Below are 15,974 nucleotides of genomic sequence, written 5' to 3'. Positions count from 1 at the left end.
CTCTTGCATTTGGAGCATAGGGAAGGCTAAGCTAGAGTGCGTCTACTTTTTTTCATCCTTCTCATTGAATGGTGAGGTCACCCTATCTTCCCCACAGATACATATGATTATGGAGCTAACAATCCTCAGGAATAAATCCCATTGGTAAGCCCTGGAACCCTTTTGTTTTAGGAAGTTATCTCTATCAATGTGGATGCTGTGCAAACAAGCCCAGGGCTAACCAGTAATCACTCCAGCTGGGAAATGGCTATGGAGCACTAAGGTTGACTTGATAATAAGGCTCAATTATTCCATTCCTCAAGGCAAGGAACTGGAGTCCTGTTCCTCAGGGCCAATCCACCCAACACCTTGTCAGCTTCATTTACCTGTGCTGCCTTATTGCTAGAAACATGCAGTTTCCACTCTGAAATACGGAACATCTGACACTTTCAAATGCAAATCTGGAAAACATATCTTTACATTTCTTTCTGCAAAGAAAGGAAGGCATTATCATGTCTGTGTGGCTTGCATGACAATGTACCCTTCCAGTCCAATTTAAAATATGTTACAGCTTGACCTGCAACTTAATATTTAATTGACTAAACTGTCAAGGAAATCAGCTTAAAGCTTACATCCCTAGTTTAGGTTCAAGACACAGAAGGTAATCTACATGGGGAAAAATCCTTGCAATTTTGACTCCTTGGAGCTCTTAATAAGTGCTGGGTTAATGGTTCAGCCTGCTCTGTTCTAATTTTAATAGGTTACATTGAGGGATGCAAAATGCTGCTGTTATCAGTGAGCAGACCCAGCAGTTGGCTAACTGGCCTCTTGTTCCGATTGGTCCAAGGCAGCATTATATATTCTGAGGATCTTAGGAGACCCTTTCCTAACAGTTCTTTTGGACAGAAAGGAAGATGTGCCTGATATATGATGCTAGGGGGTGTAAGACTCTCTTCTAAGGAAAAGGAATAATCGAATCAACATTGCCAAAGACTTCAATGTACTCTGACAGGAAACATAGCTACAGTGTGTGTGTGTATGTGGGAGGGGACAACTGCAGGAGGAGAAAAAATTACAGCTCCCTAGCTACTTTTTCTGTCTTATATGTTCTGGCTTTATATCACTGTGACACCACCTACAGTGCACTTCTTAGATTAAAATAATAATAATATGGGAGTGCTTCAAGCACATTGGCCTGAGGATCATATCATTTGGAAGCGTGGAAAGACGGTGCGGCTCCACAGCAGCTGAGCTGAACTCTGAAATGGAAGGAATTGGAATGGGGCAGTCCTATGCTCCCAGCATCTCAGACAATGTATTCTGAGCACAATGCAGAATCACTCGTGGGTCAGGCTCCACCCAGTCGGTCAGCATTTTGAAGAACTTCAGGAAGGAGGACAGTCCTTGGCTTCAGGACCCTGGACAGCTCATCTCATGGAATAGCTTTGGGATTCACCCTTTATGGACGCCGGGCATGACTCCCAGACAGTAGAAACAGCACAGCTGACACAATGAATACAGAATAAGACCATGGAAAGGCAGCTGAACGTGACTCCTGAAGCCCTCAACAGGCTTCTTCAAGAACACAATATGACCAGGCAAGAGTTCATAGCTGCTTATGACCTCAAGCCTCTAGTGTATATCCCTGAATTGCCTCTCAGTGCCAAGCTCATCTTCCTGGTGCTCTACATAGTCATCTTTCTACTGGCACTTTTTGGAAACAGCCTAGTGGTCTATATCATCATAAGGAAGAAAACTATGAGAACTGCTACCAATATTTTCATCTGCTCCTTGGCTTGCAGCGATCTGCTGGTAACTTTCTTCTGTATACCCTTCACACTTCTACAAAACGTTTCCTCTGAATGGCTGGGTGGTGAGTCTTAAAATACCTTTCTTCTACCTTAGCATGTTGAACTGCTTCATTATTAATTTGGATTGTGTGTGTTGACCAAGGATTGTGTGTGTTGACCAATGTAAACCAAATTACAGTAATATTTGAATTGTATACTTCATGCTCATTAAGAACAGTTCCTAAGCAACCGTGGTGGAAATAAAGTGGCAGTGTTGAAGCACACAAACCACTCCCAATTATTTCTACTTTACTTGTGCAGGAGACGTTTTGGTGGATCATGCACCATGCCAATGGCTGTGAAAAGCAAGTCATCTTCTCTCATACATTTTATCTTAAATGGGATCTGTTCTGTTTCACTTCTTTCCAGACTCATGAAAGTTAGTGATTTTGTCACACAGGGGGTTAGATCCAGCCAACTTTTTTTTTTTTACTCAATCTCACCCGACTCCCTTCATTACACCCTGCTGTTCCACATGATTTTTGTCCAGGCATAGCCTTTATGAGGGTCAAAAGGAACTCCCGTCTCCCTTTTTCACTAATGCAAAAAGCTGATTGGATGTGGAAGAATTTATTTAGATAACTGATTACTTAAGACCTACCATTGATTTTCTCAAGATAATTGATTGAAATCAACTCTAGGTTTCAATCATGTGCATAAATGATTAGTGTCAGTATTCAGTCTTTTTTTAAAAATGATCACTATATCTCTGCTTTCTCTTGCAACCATAGACAGGATCCATATAAAACAGAAGGAAAAGAATAAAATTATTGGTTTACTTTTATTTTGTGGGGTGTGAGGAACCACCCACCATAACTGGTTTAGGAATCTGCAGTTTCCCTTTTCATTACTTAAGCTGAGATCCACACACACCCTTCATACAAGTGGAGAATGCTTCCACAGGTGTACAGGAGAGGAGCATTATAGCCTTCCACCCTCAACACTTTGCATCTCATGGGGTGCTGCTCCAGAGGGGGGCAACATGGGGGCTTTTCAGGAGACATTGGGGAGAACACTGTTGGACAGGGGAGCTAACAAAAACTGAAAACATTTGTGGAATATTGCATGCAGGAATTGGCATCCCAGCCACGGGTATTTTCATTTTACCAAATGTTTACATTGCAAGCTTGGGGCAATTGTTTGAAAACACATACATATATTCAACTTCAGCAATGTAGATCAAGCTGTGTTAAAATGCCTCTCCTCAGCTGGATTAATTGTATACCGTATTCCCCATCCAAAAGCACACAAAGCTGTCTAATATGGATCTGAATCATTTTTGTGCATGCATAAAAGTTGCCTAATAGTGCCACAACTTGTGCATCCAGTTGACAGTTGTTGTATGCTTGAGGCATTTATTAGCAATGGTGAATATCTTTGTGTTGTGAGCAGAAGTAATAAATATTTGCAATGTCCCTAAGTAACTTTCAGCTCCTGGATACATATTTCAGGAAAGAAACCACACTGCCACTAATTAAGATCTATGGGTTCTGTCAAGGCTTCCCTCCATCTTATTCCTTTAGCAGTCGTACTAAATACTAGTACTAATAAAGATAGAATAAAATCATAGAATCATAGAGTTGGAAGGGACCACCAGGGTCATCTAGTCCAACCCCCTGCACAATGCAGGAAATTCACAACTACCCCCCTCACACACCCAGTGACCCCTACTTCATGCCCAGAAGATGGCCAAGATGCCCTCCCTCTCATCACCTGCCTAAGGTCATAGAATCAGTATTGCTGTCAGATCGCCTTCTAACCTCTTCTTTAAAACCTCCAGGAAAGGAGAACTTACCACCTCCAGAGGAAGCCTGTTCCACTGTGGAACTGCTCTGTTAGAAAAATACTGCCATATGGCTAGGCAGGGAAGGAGTTAGTGAGCATTACCAACTCTTGAAATAGCCAGAATTAGGAATGGATTGCTGTGAGTCAGTAAAATGAAGAAGCTGTTAGAGCAGCTGCCTATATCCATATGCCTAAGAAAAGAATCCCAGGATGTGAACCCTAGATATTTCTAGTCTGGGTAGATTTACTGTGTTGATTATAGTACTTAGCCGTGAACTAAGGTTGTCAACATTTTACTGCTCCTGTGCCTTCTACAACAGCCAGACAAACAGACATTTAGCATTTTTGACCTGCTTTTCTCTGTGGCGCAGAGTGTTAAGCTGCAGTACTGCAGTCAAAAGCTCTGCTCACGACCTGAGTTCGATCCCAACAGAAGTTGGTTTCAGGTAGCCGGCTCAAGGTTGACTCAGCCTTCCATCCTTCCAAGGTCGGTAAAATGAGTATCCAGCTTGCTGGGGGTAAAGGGAAGATGACTGGGGAAGGCACTGGAAACCACCCCGCAAACAAAGTCTGCCTTGGAAACGTCGGAATGTGATGTCACCCCATGGGTCAGGAATGACCCGGTGCTTGCTCAGGGGACCTTTACCTTTTTTTTCTCTGTTCAGTTTGGAGTTTACAATGTCAAAAACCACAAAAGAAAACAGTCAAATACCACAAATATTTTAACCCAGGCTACTTAACAACCAATCTGCCTGCCATCGACGGACAAATCTTCAGGGTTGGGATTGGGCAGTGCGAGTGGTAATAGGTCTGCCCTTGATAGCAACCATCTCCACCCAAGCAGGCAGGTACTGTAGCTGTGTACAAGATTTTGTACCCCCACTTCTCTCCCCAAGGGACTTGAAGTGGCATGGAGATACAGCAGTGAGAAATTATTTCCTGTTTACTTTAATTGTGCCAGGCTTCTGTTGAAGGCATGGAAGCAGGACCGGAGGAAAAGTGCCATTCCCTATCAGACTGCAGCAGTGTATGATCACTTCTTGCCATTTTTGCCTTTTTGCATTTATATAAGCTAAAAAGCATCTGTGCTCATTGCTTGAGATCCTTGCAAATATATGTAATACCCTGGGTATCAGAAGCTGATCCCCTATGAAGAAGTATCACCATATCTATTTCTTTCTTTCCCCATCCCCACATTCTCTGAGTTGAAAAATACAGTAACTCCTTTTAACCCTGCTACTGTCATTAAGCTCACAGGAGTAGAGATCCTAGTAACAGAAGGTGTCATATTGTGATGAAAATGAACTACATGCACATCAATTTTTATAGGGGCACTAAATTAAAATAATTACTTAAAATGTCAGACCAAAAATAAATCTAATGTAGTCTAGACTGTGATGCAAAGGTGGCAGAGGTGGGGGGAGGGGAAACAGCATATTCGGTTTTTGAGGAGTAAAGCCACGAGTTTAACATCTCCCACTTTGCTTTCAAAGTACACCTTTTTGAAAACCTGATTGCTCCCAGTTAAGGGGTCAGTCTGAATTCTCTTCTACTATTTGGGAAAAAGCAAAATTACTGGAGTTTGGGGCAGTCAATCAGCATGAGTGATCCATTCTGAGTGATTGAGTCCAAGTTCTTTGGAGGAAGGGTGGGACAAAAATGTGATATACACACTGATTAAATCATAGCACAATTTTTTTGTGCATTCATATCAACATTCCTTTTGTACTGATCAGTTAATGTACATCTATACTTGTATGCACCGGTAACCTGTAAGGCAGAGGTGGGGAACGTCAGGCCCGGGGGCCGTATAAGGCCCGCGAAATCATTTGGTCTGCCCCTTCATGGGTCCTGGCAGATCTCTAGCTCAGAAGGATGCTGCCCTGCCTGAATCTCTGGGGACAGCAGAGCTCAAAAGCGAGTCGCTCTATGCGGCAAACATTCGGAGCCGTCTCCGGTCGTGCCTCTTGGCTAAACGTTTGACCAAATATAGCAGGCTAATTTTTAAGTTGATAATTTTGTGTGGCCCGCGAACGATGTTATAAATATCCAAATGGCCCTTGGCAGAAAAAAGGTTCCCTACCACTGCTGTAAGGGAACGAAAGATAGAAACCAAACACTTTCGCAAAATGCATATGAAACAATTTCAGAATTTATTTTAGAAATTCTCCAAGTTAAACTAGGGCTGGCAAACCAAACCAACAGAACATGGATAGAATGGAACAAATGGAATCCGCTCATCCCTGTCAACAGCAGCAAATTCTTCAAAAAGAAGGCAAAACCTATCCCAGCCCTCTGATTAGTTTATACCTGTATTATACATGTTTGCCATGTTCACACATTATATTTTAGATATTTACTTTAAAACAAGTATATACCTTTCAAAATCACTTGTAAAGTGGAAGCTGACCTTCTTCTCTCATTAGCCCCTAGCTAGTGGCTGGTCCAACAAAGATCATATGGGGAAACTGCTCTTGGATTGCATCACTTGTGATTGCAGGGAAGAAGATAGGGGATCATATATCACATTAAAAACAAAATGTTGTATTATTGTTAATCTTAATAAAATTATTTTTAAAAAAACATCCCTGTACACAATACTTGTCCATCGTAACCAGATTCTTACTAGATGTTTTGGAGTCATCCATTTGCCGTGAACGTGAATCTCCTTCATTTGTCTTCCTGATAAATAAGCATGTCACATGACGTAATTTCTTGACTCCCCTTCAGTTGATTGACTGCTACTTGTGGGGGCTGAAAATGATAATATCACACCACCCGTTTCTTTAAAAGATGTTACCATGGAGAGGCGTGGATTGGTGGCAGCCCCATAACACCTAATGAGGATCCAACTCACATTCTTTCTGTTATCTGGTTGAAATATCATGTGCTATCAAAATGTATTAATTTATTCAATTAACAACAACAATAATAATAAATGAGGGCATTTCTGTCCCACACTTTCCTTTCTCTCTCTCTCTCTCTTTGCTGTCAAGTCACAGCTGCCTTATGGCAACCCCTAGTGAGGTTTTCAAGGCAAGAGTGGGGATTCAAACCTGGGTTTCCCAGATCATAGCCCGACGCCTTAACCACTATACCACGCTGGCTCTCTTCCCCTCATTAGGGGCTTAAAAATGACTGTCATGCTGATGCCAATATTTAGAATTATTATCAGTTTTGTAATATGCATTCTGTAGTGAATGCAGCAGCTTTTCTTATTTTTTATGTGCATTCCCTGCAAGAATAGTTGTGTTGTAGTTCATTCCTTCAGAACTTGTCTTCAGATGCCTGGCAATTGGCATAGTCAATTCCATTCTGAAGTCAGTTCCCTAGCTCCAGTGTTATTAGAATTTCCTTAAAATAAAGGTGAGCCTATGGGATCAACCTAGCACTTTGCACAGCAGTGATGCTGCAAAACAGCACCGTTGGCAGTATGTAATTGTTTTCGGTAATTTGCTTCAAATTGATTTTTTCCACTAAAGTGAACCATTCAAAGTGGTATCCAGTGAGCTTTTACAAAAATACATATGCTAAATGGCTGAGACATCACCTGTTCTTACTGTGAGTCAATGTTCAAGAAATAATGAGGTTTATTCCTCACAGGGCTGTACCGTTTCAGGTAGTGGTATGGCATTTTTAAAAACTTTCCCCTCCCCAATTAAAAATAACTTTAATGATTCATAGATTTCTAGTACATCAGTGAGAAAGCTAAGCTAAAATCTTTCTTCCTGCTGTTGTAATTTTTCACAGGGAAGATGATCTTGATGTGAGGAAGCATTCACCAAATGCTCTCCCGAGTCATCTGAAAATGTAATGCCCTTAGACAAATCCACCATATATTTTCTCTGTTTGAATCGACTCCTAGATGATCTAGTTTACTTAGGAATTTGCTTGCATTTTGAAGGTTCATCATAGCCCAAGAGACACATATTTGCTCAAATCAAATGTCCATTCCTCTAAGTTTCCTATCTCCAGCAGTTTCCAAATAATTCAATAGCTACCCACTTTTTTGCTGTCAAGTCACATCTGACTTATGGTGACCCCTGGTGGGGTTTTCAAAGCAAGAGACTGTGACAAATCCTAAAACTGGCTAGACCTCAAGAATGCCACCTAACACCATTGTGCTGGGTTCCTGTGAAGTCTTGAGTGGAGGCCTAAAGGGGAAGAGGTGCTTTGTTCTAGTTTTCCAGAAAGGGTCTTGGTTTTTAAAAATATTTTTTTAAACAGCCAAGACCAGTGTTATGTCTGAAAACAGAGGGGCCAGCAACCTGCCTACCCAGAGCCATGCACCATCCTCCAAGCTAGCCAGCCATGTCTCCGAATCCTTCATTAATGGTTATTGACTATGATTACTCAGTGGTAAGGGAAGGACACTTCACACACACATTCTTCAAGTGTCTCAGGCAAAAGAAGAAATGATTTTAAGAGAATTGAAGATGGTATTAGGCATGGTAGGAGGCATCATTTATTGTGACGTGCTCAGTTCTTTGCCATAATCTCTAGGTCTTTGCACACCATGAGTCAAGATAACTCCATCATACTTGGTTAAGTTCTGTGGGGAGAGAAAAACACCTGACTGGCTTAAAAAACAAATACTAGTGTAACTCTGAGGCTTGGGTCCAATGACTGATTTTTGTCAGGGAAATGGTTTTCATCCCTGAGGGAAAGCCATACAAGGTAGCTAAAGGCAAAGAAAAAGGGGAGAGATTTCTGAGATAAGGAAGAAAATAGAGTTCTGAGGAGAAAGGGAGAAAAAATATAGCTGAAGAGAAGGAGTTGTTTTCTGTGCAGCAATGGAGCAGTGCAAAAGAGAGAGTTGTAGCCTCTGGAAATGTATAGCAACCCCACCTCAGAAAGCCAGCCTACGTAAAGGCACAGCTGTGAGAGACTTTTTGAAGGCCTAGAACAGGTTTGGGGAACCTTTTTTGTGCCAAGGGCCATTTGGATATTTATAACATCATTCGTGGGCCATACAAAATTATCAACTTAAAAATTAGCTGACCAAGCCCTAAGCAGGCAGCTGCCCCAGATGACCCCCCCCTTGGAGTGGGCAAGCAGGCATCCCCCCAGTGGTGCACTCGCCCACCTGGTGGCACAGGATGGTCTGTTGCACCAGCCAGGAGTAGCCGTCCAGCCCCATGCCGGAGTTGCTCCTGCTCCGCATGTTTGGGGCCGGATTCTACAGCCGGCTCCTGCTACCTCCGCCTGCAGGGGTGGAATGAGGACACACTGGCTAAGATCTCACACACACCCCTGCGCATTCTGGCCCTGCCCCCTTTAACCCCTCCATTGTTGCCACTTCTGCCCAGCTCTCTTTTAGTACAGAGGGAATACGTTTCTCCACAGCCCGGGTGGGAAAGGGTTAACACAGTTTCTTGGGTGGTCCTAGCAGCTCCATAGCTAATGACTCTTCTGCAAGGGGGAAAAAAGGTTCCTTTTCTCAGCAAAACAAACTCACATCTGCCTTGAATAGAGGCTATTCCTGTCCGCGGGAGGGGGCAGATCACCAGTCTTAGATCCTTCTGAGCTAGAGATCTGCCAGGATCCACGAAGGGCCAGACCGAATGATTTTGCAGGCCTTAAACGGCATCCGGGCCTGACGTTCCCCACCCCGGCCTAGAAGAAGAAAAAAGAAAAGACTGTCACCTCTCTAGGTCTTGCTTTAACTGTATTACATGAATTTGAATCTGCAATACCCATTTTCCTATCTTGATTTCCACCCCCTCTTTGTTAAATAAACCCTTTTTATACTTTAATATTCGTGAAGGCCTACTCCTAATCCCTTGCCCCACCCTGGTTACCAGAACAGTCAGTGTAGTGTAGTGGTTAGATCCAGGAAACCCAGGTTACAATCCCCACCCTGCCTCGGAAGTTTGGGCCAGTCACATTCTCAGCCTAACCTACTTCGCAGGGTTCCTATGATGACAAAATGGAGGAAAGGAAAATGATGGAAGCCACTTTGGGTCCTTAGTGAGGAGAAAGGCAGGGTACTAACATCCATTTTAAAGACAAAATTTTCCAGCTGTGAATTAAAAGATTTCATGCATCTGGTGGCTGGCATGTCCCCTAAAAAGCCACACTTTAAGCATATATGGGGGAAAGTATTTAATGACTGCAGTATTCATATATATTTTCTGTCACTGCTTATGGACAAAACTTGTGCTTTCAATGTTGCTACAATTATAGGCTGTTAAGTGGGCTGGACACCAACTATTTTTAGCTACCACATTAGAAAACACTCCAAGCACATTAAACCCACAGAGGATAACAGGGAATGAGAAATAATACACAGCGAGTCAATGTGAAAAGGTGCTGGTTGTCTGCATGCTATAACTAATGCAGCAAATATTCTGCAAAGTGTTCTTAACAGCAAAATGTTTTAGTAATGCTGGCAAAGACCAGCCATCCACTCCACACCAATGGAGATGTGGCAGATCCCTAGAGCAACAAAGGCCATTGTTTGGTCAACAAGCCATTTGGCCAGTTGATGGGTTTACAAGATGGTTGGTGAGACATTTTAGTACAATCTGTTTCTCTGGGATATTTTTCTCAATCTCTTCCCCATGTGCTAGACTGCACAGGTGCTAGCAGGTTGTTTACAAGTCAGGTCAGTCTAGACATTCTCAGGAGGTTCTGAGTGGTGGCAACTGGTTACCAGGGTACTTTCCACGGAACCCTTGGGCTAAGGGAGTTTCCCAGTAAGGAAAGGCATCATTTACCCTTTCCTACCATAACAATTGGTTACAGAGGTGGGATTCGGATTGCTTTTTTATTTTAAAACTCCCAATTCTCTGGTGTGTGTGTGTTTGCTGAAAAATCTCAAGTGAGAAATTTGAAACCAATTTTGAAAGTTTTTGAGGAAGCACAAGCACTCACACAGAAAGTTTTCTTTTGTGGGTTTTAGTCAGGGAATAGAAAATGTTGTCAGATCAGGAGTTAGGTGAAGATCTCAGTCTCCAGGGGGAGATCCAACTCTCCAGGCTGCTGCTGCATTAGATGTATAATTACTTTTGCAAAGGAGGCAAAAGTAACTATACATGGGAAGGGAAGGCTGCTTGAATGGCTCTCTCTGATGGCAGCTTCTGTTTCATGCTATTTGGGCTGGTCCTAATGGTGTTACGTAGTTGTTTTTTTAATTATCCAGCACTAAACTGACAGACTGGCATCCCAGAGAACTTTGGCCTTTCAACTGGCCAGCACAGGAACTCATACTGAACTGCTGCTGAGGAGCAACTGGGGGGGGGGGGGGAGACCCCACACACTTACCCATGTTTAGTCCACTGACATATGCACTTTACACCTGTGCAAGGTATTACTGGCCATTCAGCATCCATGTACCTGTGCATTGCTAATTTTGCCTCTCCTGTCTCTGACACAATCTTGATGTCTGGCAGTAAGGTTATGGGGGCCTCCTCCCACTTGGTCACCATAAGCATCAGTGACCTTCCTACTCTACCTCCGGCAACCCTATTTTCACTTCAGACAAGCTTCATGCAAGTCCCGCTGGACACCCTGCGAGCAATCCAATCTTACACTTGTCAGCAAATCAAGAGATGTCAGGATTCTAGTAGCTGAATCCTAATAGAAAAGCAAAGGTCTGCAGGACCAAGGAGAGCTCCCAAGCAAATTAGGTGTGGCTCTGGCGGCGGCGGCAGGACCTCAACTGAACACCTTAATAGATGAAGTATACAGAGTATTTAAGCTTTGTCCCTTAGCTGAGAGCTACCTGGAATTCAGACACAGAGCCTTGACACTTTAGTCTTCTCTGCCATGAGTGTACAGGAAAATGAGGATGTAGTACAGTGTGGAGGGTGTAGATCTGCTCCCTCATTGGTAGGTTCTCAACCCTCGGCCTTGGTAGCATAGGTAGGCACCAAAAGTTCTCTCCCTGGGTAGCCCACAGAGTTATTTTCTGAGGGTTGTACACTGGCAGTTTGTGAGATCCTTCATGCAGACGCACATCTGGAGAGGATCTCTTTACCTCATTATCATTATTTCAAGCATCTGGAGATTTGGCCAAGACAAAGTAGCTAAAGCAAAACTATGTCCCTCTGTGAGTTCCTGCTGGTAATATTTAGTTGTTCGCTTAAGTAAGCCACTTACATGAGCAGTCAATGCTCCCCCCTGACCATACTAACGTCTAGCATCATGACCAGCTTTTACTGTGCACAATAGATCCATATGACTCAAAACCATATCATGTAATAGAGAAAACAGAGGAGTATGTTACTATCTTTTGCTAGAGATACAAGGTGAACAGTAGAAGTGCACAGTATGGATGAAAAACAGGCATGGTCCCCACCCCCCGGCCAATTGACAATAATGGCAATGGACAATAACAAAGGCTCTTGAAGGACATAGAAGTAGAAACTTGGAAGTTAGAGATATAGGGGAGAGAGCTTCTGCCCAAGAGCGTAACCCTTCACTTATACAGTTTTGAAGTGTACACAATGCTCACACACACACTTTGACACTGCCATGACAATTTGATGTCTAATCAGGACATCTTTGTAGTCCAACCCTCCTTGTTGAAGTGGAGTTGTTGAACAATCTAGAAGGTTCCAGCCAAGCTGGATGTCTCCAAATATTGAGCCACCCCCTTGATAAGCTATCAGTTTATTTCACTGCTCATCTCCTCTCCATCTCCTGATAATGTTCAGGAGAAGCCGTGGGGTGTTTCTTTTTCATACAACAGCATTCCCATTACATCATGCTAAGACTATGCTCACTTGTAGTCAGGGTGTCTGCCCTTGCTTGGTTGCTACAGGGAAGTAGGATTTTCCTTCTTCCCCTCAGTATCATGGTGCTTCTGTGCACTTCTCCAACTTTCCATTGATATTTCCCAAATGGCAGCAGTTTGGAAGAAGGCAACAAGTGAGCCTACATCCATCGGCTTTGCTGTAGCCCATCTCTGAGCCCGGGGGTCCCCATGGGACTGCCAGCACCTCAGGGGTCACTCAGCTCTGCTTGCTCCTGTGCTGCTTTAACATCCCAATCCACTCCCGAGCTCAAGCAATGTTCCATGAAAGACTTATTTAACCACCACCCCTGAAAGAAAGCCAGAAAGGTTTTAATACCTTAAACATAAATTCAAGATGAAGGACAGGAAAACCTCACCACACATCTCAGTTATGGCTCAAAAGCTGTGCAAACAAATGACCAAGAAAATGAAGTACTCTGAAATTGCCATTTCAAAGTGAACTGCAACAATTCAGCCTTGACCATTTTGGAAGTAGACAAATTCCTTTTGGCCAGAGCAGTGATCAGTTGGCCCCAAAGGAATTGGCGCAATGCCATTGCTGCTAGTTTCTTTTGCCAACAGCAGTCCAAATGCAGAGGCAGTGTTGAGTCTACCAAGAAGCATGAATGTGCTTGAAAGTCCCAACGAAGCAGGTCAATATTGAGATGGAAGGCATTGGAGAACCCTGTGAACTAATTGTAAATGTTTTATTAAAAATGAAAGTTAAACTTTCATGCACACATTATGTATAGATCCCTCCTGGTAGCATCAATTTCTAATAAAAGAGAACATAACTGTTTATTGCTAAAGGCTGTAATCCTGCATTGAGTTAGGTCTGCTTAAACCCATTACTGGGTTAAGAGCAAATGGAACTGTGGCCTGAGAGCTAATGATGTTTCACATCACTTGACTGAAGAAAACATCACTTGACTGAAGCAAACAATCATCATTTAATGTGTCTGGTAAATAATGGAAGAATACTGAACACATGAAGCTGCCTTAGACTGAATCAGACCCTTGGTCCATCAAAGTCAGTATTGTCTACTCAGACCAGCAGCGGCTCTCCAGGGTCTCAGGCAGAGGTCTTTCACATCACCTACTTGCCTAGTCCCTTTAACTGGAGATGCCAGGGATTGAACCTAGGACCTTCTGCATGCCAAGCAGATGCTCTACCACTGAGCCTCAGCCCTTCCCCAAAAGATGCCCGGACCCTGCATGTGGGTAAAGTGCCGTCAAGTCGCAGCTGACTTATGGCAACCCTGCAGGGTTTTCAAGGCAAGAGATGGACAGAGGTGGTTTTGTCATTGCCTTCCTCTGCACAGCAACCCTGGCATTCCTTGGTGGTCTCTCATCCAGTTACTAACCAGTTACTAACCCTGCTTAGTTTCTGAGATCTGACGAGATCAGGCTAGCCTAGGCCATCCAAGTCAGGGCAAGGTATAAGTCTTTTCTTGGAACAGGTACAGAGCAAAACCAAATTACCCTGAGTAGCTCTCCATTTTTATCATTCCAAAGGTAATTAGGCCTCCTAATAGTTATATTCTGAGAGGCACTTCCATGAGGAGGAGGATGCTACCCAGTGAAACTCACAGGCGGCAGGTTCACAACAAAAGCCCTGCTTCAGACAATGCATAAATAAGTCATGGAATTCATTTCTACAATATATGATGACTAATGCCTACTACCGTAGATGGCTTTATAAAACCATCCGTCAGTTTGGTAGACAATGGGCCTATCAATTACCCTTAGCCATGATAGCTCAATGGAACCACCATGTTCAGAAGCAATACACATCTCGGGACAAGCAACACACTTCTTTAGTGGCACCTGGTTAGCCAGGGTTGGAAACAGAATGCTGGACTGGATGGACCATTGGACTGAGACAGCAAGGGTGTTTTTATTGATCCCTTGTGAAGATTTCATTACAAAAGTCCACTACAATAAGTCACGTGTGTTGTAGACGCCAATCCTTGCTCCCTGGAAGGACTGCCCAGCCCATTAAAGCATACCTTTCTTTTTTCCAGGTCCCTTTGTGTGCAAGATGGTCCCCTTCATGCAGACCACTGCTGTTGTCACTAGCACCCTGACCATGACTTGCATTGCCATAGAGAGATACCAAGGCATCCTCCACCCCTTGAAGATCCAGAGGCAGTACACGAACAAGAGAGCCTACAAAATGCTTGGTATGACTGGGGCATATGGGATGTACACTGGAAGGGACTAAAACCAGTGGGATACAGCTTTGTGCTCTAGCCCTTTTCATTGCAGAGATATAAGAGATGCACCCTTCTGAAGCCTGAATAGTATTCCTTGGTGGTGTAGGGGGAATAGCAACTGTGAAGAGCTGAGGCAAGGAAAATGGCTCTAGCATGGGCAGGCCTTTTAAAAATGCTCACCTTCTTCACCACACATTGTGCAAAGTTTGTATCAAACCAGATCTGAGAAAGCTTGCAGCAAAGCAGAGGAAAACCCAAAAAGTATATTATTATAGTTTATGATGTTATGTGTATGCTCCAGTTGGAATGCCAAACCTGAGAAAAAGCCCCATGTGAAAAAAAAAAACTAAGTCTTGGTCAAAGTGGCTGTCTTTTGCCCTTGCCATACACAGCATGGGGTTCAAAACATAACTCATAGGTCAGTGGTGGTTTTCAAAGTCTGTTCCAGGGAACCCTAGGGCTGCTTGGAAGCTTATCAGCGGTTCCTTAGTGAGAGAAGGAGAAACTCTCCTCAAAGGCAGCCTGACTGTAACTGTGGATCTTCTCCCATGATTGGCCATGTGCAGGAGAGCATTGGGTGTTCTCTAGGTCATATACTCTGTTCACCTGGGACAGCAGTGTAGCCATAATTCAAATGCCCCGAATAAATAGCTGAGCACACATTCTAGAACCCACTGCATGGCCAGTGCTAGAAAGAGGAGCAACTGTCATTCAACTCTTCAACTCTCATTCAAATATTTAAGGTGCTACTGGACTCTTGCCCTTTTCTACTACTGTCATTCAACTGTAAGCCTTCAAAAGTGGATGAAGATTCTAATGTGGCCACATTTCCCCACCACTTTCCACAGAAGAGGTTTGTTCGAGCTTGATCAAGCATGCTTGTCAGGGGTCCTCAATCTTTTTGAACCTGCAGGCTCCTTGTAATTCTGACACATGGTGGTGGGCGCAGCCACAAAATGGCTACCATAGGAGGTGGAGCCAGCCACAAAATGGCCATCACAGGAAGCGGAACCGATCCACAAAATGCCAGGGAGTGAAGTTATGCATAATTCTAATTGTAACTCTTTGGCATTTCAGGCAGAAGCGCTATTTAACAGGATGCCTTTTAAATGAACTTATTGTTTTAAAAGCATTTTCTTGCATAGACACAGTTTACCTTCAGTCACGCAGTCAAGATTCTTGGGCTGTTGTGGCAGCTGCTGCCACAGTAACATTTTTAAAAAATTGCACAGCCAATCAGATATCCGGTGATCAGTAGAAGCGCTGCTTTCCCAAAGCCCTCTTCTAGCCCTGCCCACTTTGTAGGAACACTTGGCAGGCAACGGGAAATGTGTCACATTAACACATGAAGCTGCCTTATACTGAATCAGACCCTTGGTCCATCAAAGTCAGTATTGTCTACTC

The 15,974-nt window shown here is 43.5% G+C and overlaps 1 protein-coding gene across 1 annotated transcript in view; it reads left to right on the top strand.

Annotated features, from left to right (window-relative positions):
* Positions 1-1,509: 1,509 nt before the first annotated feature.
* Positions 1,510-15,974, top strand: part of LOC130487267 (pyroglutamylated RF-amide peptide receptor-like) — a 34,267-nt gene continuing 19,802 nt past the window's right edge. The window contains exons 1-2 of the mRNA XM_056860743.1: positions 1,510-1,852; positions 14,379-14,537. Coding sequence (XP_056716721.1) covers positions 1,510-1,852; positions 14,379-14,537 — 502 coding nt within the window. The remainder of the gene's footprint in view (positions 1,853-14,378; positions 14,538-15,974) is intronic.

The sequence above is a fragment of the Euleptes europaea genome, chromosome 14 (assembly GCF_029931775.1).
Source record: "Euleptes europaea isolate rEulEur1 chromosome 14, rEulEur1.hap1, whole genome shotgun sequence".
Taxonomy (NCBI): Eukaryota; Metazoa; Chordata; class Lepidosauria; order Squamata; family Sphaerodactylidae; genus Euleptes; species Euleptes europaea.
Note: the sequence above shows the minus strand (reverse complement) of the source record. Positions and strands in the feature narration are given on the sequence as shown.